Source organism: Zingiber officinale, chromosome 6B, assembly GCF_018446385.1.
Source record: "Zingiber officinale cultivar Zhangliang chromosome 6B, Zo_v1.1, whole genome shotgun sequence".
NCBI lineage: Eukaryota > Viridiplantae > Streptophyta > Magnoliopsida > Zingiberales > Zingiberaceae > Zingiber > Zingiber officinale.
This window is the reverse complement of record NC_055996.1, coordinates 110,469,029-110,477,604: the sequence shown is the minus strand read 5'-3', so window position 1 is coordinate 110,477,604 and position 8,576 is coordinate 110,469,029. Positions and strand designations below refer to the sequence as shown.

At 38.6% G+C, this 8,576-nt stretch overlaps 2 protein-coding genes across 3 annotated transcripts; both read left to right on the top strand.

Annotated features, from left to right (window-relative positions):
* Positions 1–287: 287 nt before the first annotated feature.
* LOC121988891 (pentatricopeptide repeat-containing protein At3g13880-like) lies at positions 288–5,214 on the top strand. 2 transcript variants are annotated; one of them, XM_042542597.1, is made up of 3 exons: positions 288–2,104; positions 2,830–4,050; positions 4,552–5,214. In XM_042542597.1, exons 1-2 carry the CDS (start codon positions 375–377, stop codon positions 3,584–3,586), a joined length of 2,487 nt encoding a protein of 828 aa, XP_042398531.1. In that variant the 5' UTR covers positions 288–374; the 3' UTR covers positions 3,587–4,050; positions 4,552–5,214. The 2 variants fall into 2 exon arrangements, with proteins under 2 accessions (XP_042398531.1, XP_042398532.1); XM_042542598.1 differs by lacking the exon at positions 4,552–5,214 and adding an exon at positions 4,280–4,517.
* Positions 5,215–7,081: 1,867 nt separating this feature from the next.
* LOC121991366 lies at positions 7,082–8,154 on the top strand. The gene is made up of 2 exons (XM_042545376.1): positions 7,082–7,509; positions 7,608–8,154. The coding sequence occupies exons 1-2, from the start codon at positions 7,082–7,084 to the stop codon at positions 8,152–8,154; spliced, it is 975 nt and encodes a 324-aa protein (XP_042401310.1).
* The last annotated feature ends 422 nt before the right edge of the window (positions 8,155–8,576 follow it).

Sequence of the window (8,576 nt, the reverse complement as noted above, 5' to 3'; positions counted from 1 at the left end):
TCTCATATTCGATTTACATATCGAGTATTTGTAGTCATTTCATATCCTTCTTATTTCTTATTTCTTATTTCAGGCCAGATATTAAATCCGACACCTAGCACGAAACTAACCTAGCTGAACCATTTAACTCATTCGATCGAGTCATATATATATATTATTTAATCTCATATTCGGTTTACATATCGAGTATTTGTAGTCATTTCATATCCTTCTTATTTCTTATTTCAGGCCAGATATTAAATCCGACACCTAGCACGAAACTAACCTAGCTGAACCATTTAACTCATTCGACTGACTCGATCGACTAGAACTCTTCAGGCCTCTTTCGTTCTTAACTCTTTGTTTTGAAAATTTTCTCTGTTGTGGCTAAACGAATGCGTTGGGGGCCACCCGAGCGAGACTTGGGAGCCCGACGCCTCTCTCTGCCTGCCCAAACCCCGCGCCTCCGCGCGCCAAACCACTCTCCTCCCCGTCTCGGCCTCCCCTTGCGCCACCCGTCCGCCTACCGACACCTCCTTCAACTCGCCGCCGGAACCCAGTCTTTGATCCTCTGCAGGCTTCTCCACTCTCACATGGTCCGCGCCGGCTACAAGCCCGGCCTTTTCACGCACAACATCCTCCTCAATGCCTATTGCCGTTGCTGCGACATGGCAACCGCTCACCAGTTGTTCGACAGAATGCCCCTTAGGGACACCGTATCCTGGAACATACTGTCTGCTGGATTTTCTCGAGCCGGGTACAGCGGCGCAGCTTTGGGTGTGTTTAGAGAAGCAAGAAGCGCGGTCGCTTTGCTTGATCGGTTCAGTTATGTAGGCGCTCTTAGTGCCTGTGCTGACCTTGGATATGTCAAGGTAGGGAGGGCTGTCCACGGCATGGTTGTTGTTAATGGATTGGCTCGTCGTGCTTTTATAACCAATTCTCTTATAGATTTCTACTCCAATTTCGGCGTGATCAACAAAGTGAGGCTGGTCTTTGATGGAGCGGAGGAACTGGACGAGGTTTCATGGAATTCCTTGCTCACGGCATACGTCCGCATTGGCTGGCCCGAGGTTGCTGCCAACATTCTTGTTTGGATGCACCGTTCTGGAGTAAAGCTCAATAGCTTTGCTCTCAGTGCTATTCTCAAAGCTTGTACCGATATGAAGGATTCACAGGATTCAGAAGATGTTCGAAGGATGCTGCATGGGTGTGTAACTAAGGTTGGATTGGACTTGGATCTCTTTGTTGGCAGTGCAATGCTTGATGTGTATGCGAAAAATGGTGGATTGGAAGAAGCAATCAAGGTCTTTGAATGCATACCGAATCCTAGTGTTGTAGTGTTCAATGCCATGATTGCTGGATTCTCCCGCTTGGGAACTGAATCCTGTGGCAAATATAGAGTTGAAGCTCTAAGGCTTTTCCGTAAAATGCTAAGGAGACATATAAAGCCCTCAAAGTTCACATTCAAGAGTGTACTCGAAGCTTGTATCTCACTTGGTGCATTGAAATGTGGGAGGCAAATCCATGCCCATGTCATTATGAATAATCTCCAAAATGATGATTTTATCGGGAGTGCACTGGTAACTCTGTACTCAACCTCACATTTGATGATAGAAAGCTTCAGATGCTTTGAAATGACTTCTAAGCAAGAAATTTTCACTTGGGACTGCATGATCTCAGCTTATACTTATAATGGGCATTTTGAAAAAGCCGTGAGCTTATTTAAAGAATTGTTGTACCTCAGTAAAGAACCGCACCAGTTCACTCTTTCATGTGTGATAAATGCTTGTTCAAATTCAGGCATGCTACGGGTTGGTGAGCAAATTCATGGCTGTTCTATGAAATTGGGATATGATAAGTTCACTGTTTGTGGTAATTCAATTGTTGAGATGTATACCAAATTAGGAGAGCTAGATGCTTCAATTAAGACATTTCAAGATCTTGGAAGTCTTGATAGTTTTTCTTGGTCTGCAATGATTTCAAGCTATGGAATACACGGAAATGCAGGAGATGCTTTGATGCTCTTTGAGAAGATGAAGGAATGCAGGGTGATGCCCAATGCTTCCTCTTTTCTTGCTGTTCTTACTGCTTGCTGCCATGGTGGCTTGCTGGATGAAGGTTTTAGGTGGGCTATTGAAGTTAAATGCTCACACTTTCAAGTATTTCCTATCATATTTGCATTGTCTAACTCCTTTTCATTTTAAAAAGTCAATGAAGCTAGATCCTTGATAAATGCTAATTATGAATATTGGAGAAGGTGGCTTCTTGGTTTAAGTTAATTTTTCAAGCAGCAATTGGACAAATGTTAGAGAAACTAATCAAGCTAAACATTTAGTATTTTCTTATTTTCCAAAGTAAGTTAACAAGCGCATTAAGTACAACATGTTGGTTTCTGGTTAGTTGATAACTAAACAGACATAAGAATTGCCTGTGTGCTACTGCATTTATTGTGACCCTTCTATATTTATTGGATTTACTTATGTTGTCTGCTTATTGATTGACTCTTCTAGGCTATAAGCTATAGACCCATCGCTTAAGGTTCTTAGTTACACAGAGAAAAATCATTTTATGTTATGATCATAATATTGTAGACTAAGTAATGCCGCCAATGTCGGTGCCAAGCTAGGATGGAAGATGAAAGGTTTTTTGGTAGACAATTATCAGAAATGGAAGATGCATAATGTTTAAAATACTGAAAGATATCTCAGAATTTGGTTCAAAAAGTTTTAGTCATTGCTAAGTGTACTTACAAAATCCTAAAAGACATCCACACTTGGCAACATGTTAAATCTTAACCAGCTTTTCAGTAACCATACATCCATAAACATTCCTAATTGCTTTGTACTACAGGTACTATGAAAGCATGAGCATGGAATATGGATTATCTCCAAACTCAAGACATTGCGCTTGCCTAGTTGACCTTCTGGGTCGGGCTGGTAGAATAGTTGATGCAGAAGACTTCATTTCAAAATCTGGATACGCCACTGACCCATTACTTTGGCGTGTAATTATGCGGGCATGCTTGTTCTATGGTGAAACTGAACAGGGTATACATGTAGGTGAAAGATTGATGATGATGGAACCTTTTTCTTCTTCATCATATATATTGCTGTATAATATGTATCTGGATGCGGGAAAAGTTTCACTGGCAATGAGAACTAGAGGTTTAATGAGAGAAAGAGGGGTGAACAAAGAAACTGGTACGAGTTGGATTGAAATTGGAGCATCCGTTTATTCTTTCATGTCTAACAATAGTCAGCAGCCACACATGGACATCATTTATGGAAAGCTAGAAGAGATAATGATTCATATAAGACAAAAGATGGGAGATGCTGGCCTCAAGATTTTAAAGTTAGAGTACCAAAGTGAGATGTGGAAGAAGAGTCTAGTTAACAGTCATGGTGAGTTGCTGGCCTTGGCATTTGGTTTGTGCAAACTGCCAAAATCAGTTCCAATACGAGTCATGAAGAACCAAAGAGTCTGTGGGGATTGTCATACTACAATGAAGTTATTTTCCGAGCTTGAAAGGCGGGATATTGTTGTTAGAGATCCAGTTCGATTTCATCATTTTAGTTGGGGTTCCTGTACTTGTGGGGACTATTGGTAAAGGAAACATATCTACCACCTTGTGTGCAATTTCATATGCATTTGGTATCCACTGGTGTTGCTTTGGTCATTTGGAGATAGAATATGACAGTTTTTCATCGTTCAAAGTTGAGAAATGAAAAAGCCTGTTGAAGCTGATGGCAGCAGCATGTTTAGGCAGCCAGAAGCAGGAGCTCTAGAAGCAGATTCTCATTCTTTCTTGAATAATCTCACATTATACATGGACCACAACATGTAAAGAGCAAGCTGATATTTGGGCAGATTCCTTTGTCCAAGGAAGGTGTTTTTCGTTGGCTGACAAGGGCTTAACTGTTTTGGTCTTTCAATAATTACCATCCATCGATTGAATGGATTTAATCACTCAAACAAGTTGACACCAGCGCTCCTGCAATTGCCATGACACTGGAAGGACTATAGGGTGCATTATTCATCAACCAAGTATAAACATCCGAGTCATTCAATGAGGTTTCCCATCTTTTTTTCTTATAATTTGATTTAATGAAGTATTCACTAGTAGATATCAGCATGATTTAATTGTTTCCCTTTATCTAGATAAGTTATTATACATTCTCTTTAGTCTCTAGTATACACAACCAAACTAATTACCAATTGATGAAAAGTGTCACCTCCCTTTTATTTCCTTCCAGTCAAAGCCATTATGTTCTTTAACTGATCCAGATCCCTTTGATTTCAGGATGAAGAAAATGGTGTTTCCTTCATGTTAAAACTAACAAGTCACAAAATACAAGATGAAATTATTATTTATTTTTCTTGATTCCTTGTATTCTGTTCATATTCATGAAGCATTGTGGAGAACTTATTTATAGGCTTCAAATCTCGAGAGCTAATTAAGCTTTTCGAGGTTGGTTAGGTGTGTTTTGACTGTTTAAATAATAAAACAAAGTTTGATTTTTTGTTTGTTTGTTTGTTTGTTTCATTATCTGACAATCATTTGTGAATGGTCAGGCAATTCATGGATTTCCTCAGATCAAGGATGGTTACAATCCTGCTACACGGATTGCTTGAAGTGACTAGTCCTTTGATGGAAGATCGCCTTGGCATTCATTTTGCTGATTATTATCATAAATCTAAATTATTTCGGTACCAGTTGATGACCTGATAAACTGGGGATAAGAAATCCACATATTATTTGATTATTGTAATGGTTACTGGCACTTAATTTGCAAGGAAATAAGTAGACTGCCTTTGTAAACTTTAGTAGGTAACATTGAGACACTGATTTGTCTCCTTTAATTGTTGCTTGGGATCTTCACACCAGCAAAGGAGGGATTCCTTCATTTATTCTGATATTGTCACTGAAGCTCCTAACAGTTGGTCTCCTTTCATTATTCTTTGGGTGGTATTTTTTTCAGACGCAATGATGAATTGGTAGAGAACTTGAGAAGACCGAGCAGTGAGTCTAATGCGCCAAGCTTTGCCACCAAGTATTCTCAGCCATTTGTCAACATACAGTCTTCCTTTTTTTCTCTATACTGTGATCATTTCCTTAATGTTTGGAACTATCAGTTGTGGATTTCAAAGTCCACAAGATATTTCATTGTTATAGATTCTAACTTGGAGATTCTTATACTTAACATGTAAATCTATGCAGCTTCAATTTATAATTTGCGTGGGAGTGTTGTGCACATAATTCTGATGAAACTTCTCATACTTTCCCCATTATATTTCTCGGAATTAATGTTTTTTTTTACCCTACAACTATTCTGCACTCTTGATTTTAGGAATTACAAATGCTGCTGCAGTTTGTCTCCTACATTATATTGGACATTAGGTAATGGGCAAAAGACAATTATGCTAGTCCCCAGCACATCCGTCAGCCCGCCGAGACCATCACAAGGGAGTAGTCATAATTCCATGGCATTTAAGATAATATTATCACATCTTTAGTCATTAAATAAGTATCTTAGTTAGACGAGGTGGAATAAATATGTACATTAATCAAGAAAGAGGGAAGAATAATAATAAAATAAAATTTATTTAAAAATAAATTCAGATATAGTAAAAAGACAAATCTAAGTTTAATTTTCAATTATTGTTTTATTATAATACATTTTGCTAATTATGTTTTGATACAAACAACATGGGGTTCTTGTTGGACTTTGTTAGACAATAATACGAGGCAATCTTTTGCTCGATTACTCTAAATGTGTAATAATTGAATCTTGTTATAAGAGCATCTCTAATGTGGTGTTAAATGAATATTAAACATGTAACAATTGAATCTTGGTATAAGAGCATCTGCAACGAGATGTTAATGTCGCGTTATAACGCGATTGTTCATTTAACGTCGCGTTGTAGATGTCAACGCGACGTTAAAGCGCTTGAACACGTTTAGGGATGTAAACGAGCCGAACCGAGCCGAACAATATCAGGCTCGAGCTCGGCTCGTTTAAGTTATATTCGGGCTCGAGCTCGGCTCGAGCTCGAATCGAGCTTTTATCACAAGGATCGAGCTCGGCTCATTTTAGAATTATCCGGCTCGCGAACAGTTCGAGCTCGGCTCGTTATTAGCTCGATTATCAAAGTTAACGAGCCTAACTCGTTAAGCGAGCTCGGACTCGTTTTCGGGCTCGTTTAGAGCTCGTTTTTTGGCTCGTTTTAGAGCTCATTTTAAGGCTCATTTTAGAGCTCGTTTTTTTGGCTCGTTTTAGAGCTCGTTTTTTTGGCTCGTTTAAGGCTCGTTTTAAGGCTCGATTTAAGACTCGTTTTTTTTGGCTCGCGAGCCTATAAACGAACATGTTCGCGAGCTCACAAGCCGAGTATCCTTAAGCTCGAGCTCGGCTCGATAAAACTGTCGAGCTCGAAATCGAGCTCGAGCTCGGCTCGATAAGATAAACGAACGAACTCGAACGAGCTTTTTACCGAATCGAGCTCCGAATAGCTCGCGAACCGTTTGGTTCATTTACATCCCTAAACACGTTCAAGCATTCATGGGGTGGGCTAGGGCGGGCCCATTCCATGTGTAAACTTCCTTTTTTTTTTGTTTAATAACGGCTTTTTTTTTAAATAACGGCTAGTTATTTAAATAAATGCGTTCAAGCGTTCAGTGAAGCGTTCATGGCGTTTAAGCTTTTTTAAATGTAAATTTTTAAATTAAAAATTAAATAATGGCTAGTTATTTAATGGTTATTTTTTAACGGCTAGTTCGAAATTTTATCTATAAATAACCATCAATATGCACACATGTTTTCATTCCAACTCACTACTCTTTCAATTCTACTCTCTAAATTATCTCCCCATCTATTTTTTTTCAAGTTCCTACCATCTTATTTTTTATCCGAAATGGATGAAAATAATAGGGCATTTTTTACAAATTTCTTGAATTCTACAAACAACTCGCAAGAATATTCATCTTCCCAAAATCCACAAATTCTACCAAATTATCAATACCCACATCAATTTCCTAATATGTCATTTCCTCCACAAAATCTTCAAAATTTTCAAGATTTTGGAAATTCTATTAATCATCTGAATTATGCCCCTTGAGGTCTATATCAACCGCTTCCAATTGGATATTAGCAAAAACATGAGACATCCGTATTTCACGCCGTCGGTTGTTCATGGATATGGTACCCCACACACAACTGGTATATCTTTCACTCCTTCGATGTCGAATGAACCTGCAACTCCGACTTTTATCCCGGAGACTCAACTTTCCGACCGTGAATCCCCAATTGAGGTGGTCAATTTAGAAAAGGTGGTTTCAAATGCTGAGGGTACAAGAAAGCGTTCAAGTTGGACAAAGGTTGAAGACGAGGTCTTAGCGAGAAGTTTTGTCACTATCAGTGATGATCCAATAATCGACAATGATCAAAAGGCGGATGTTTTTTGGGGATGGGTTGCAAGCTACTACAATGAGAATCTTCCCCTAGGTTCAAACACCAAAAGTGCAAATGTTATACGGTCACATTGGCACAATACAATCTAAAAGAAGGTATATCGATTCAACGCAAATTACAATAGTATTTATAGTTCATATCGAAGTGGTCACAGTGATGAAGATATATTGAGGTTTGCGTACGAAAAATATCTATCCGAAATAATGGTGTTGCATTCAATCTCAAATATGTGTGGAGAATTGTCAAAGATCGTCCAATGTTTACTCCACAATCTGCTGATCACTTTGTGGCCACAAAGAAGACGAGGACCTCAAAGTCGGGAGCAAGCAACACCTCCTCCAACCAAGATGTGAGTATAAACCTGGATTATGAAGATACTCACCCAATAGGGCAAAAGACGGCAAAAAGAAAGGGAAAAGACAAAGTAAAATCAACCATGGAGGATCTGACAGTAAACTACAACAATATTATCACAAAGTTCACTAAGTACACAAGCATGAAGAAGTCCGAAGTCGATTTGAAACAAAAACAATTCGAAGTAGAGGAGATTAAGGCAAAAGCTGCATTGTCCAAATCTGAAGCTAAGAATCGTCGCTTGAAGTTGAAGGAGTACGAAATATTGAACAAAGACACCTCGCAGATGACAAAGGAGCAACTTATCATACATGAATGCATATGCAAGGATATTAGGTCGAGATGGAATATCTAAATTGTTTACTTAACGTTCATTTTCTAGTATTATTATATTTTCGAGTGATTGTAATTTTTAATTATTGTATTTCTCATTTCAATTAATGTGATTTTTAATTATTATAATTTTGTAAAATAGTCATTATAAACAAGTCGTTGGAAACTAGCTGTTACAACTAGCTGTTGGAAACTAGCTGTTACATCTAGCCGTTGGAAACTAGTCGTTGCAAACTAGGCGTTACAAACTTACCGTTGCAAATTAGCCGTTGCAACGCGACGTTGCATACTAGTCATTGCAAACTAGCCGTTGCATGAGAAAACAATATATATAGACCATCATACCATTTCTCAAACACAGACTAAAACGTGTTTCCTCCAAAATGTCTCATTCTACAGGCAGCTCTAGCTCAAGTTCCATTTCGACAAGCAAAGACGAAGTCC

Excerpts from the sequence above, each read along its gene's own strand:
- LOC121988891 (XM_042542597.1), top strand. The coding sequence starts at position 375 with ATGCGTTGGGGGCCACCCGAGCGAGACTTGGGAGCCCGACGCCTCTCT. Across the intron at positions 2,105-2,829 it reads TTGCTGGATGAAGGTTTTAG|GTACTATGAAAGCATGAGCA; the intron begins GTGGGCTATTGA and ends TTTGTACTACAG.
- LOC121991366 (XM_042545376.1), top strand. The coding sequence starts at position 7,082 with ATGCCCCTTGAGGTCTATATCAACCGCTTCCAATTGGATATTAGCAAA. Across the intron at positions 7,510-7,607 it reads AAAAGTGCAAATGTTATACG|ATATATTGAGGTTTGCGTAC; the intron begins GTCACATTGGCA and ends ACAGTGATGAAG.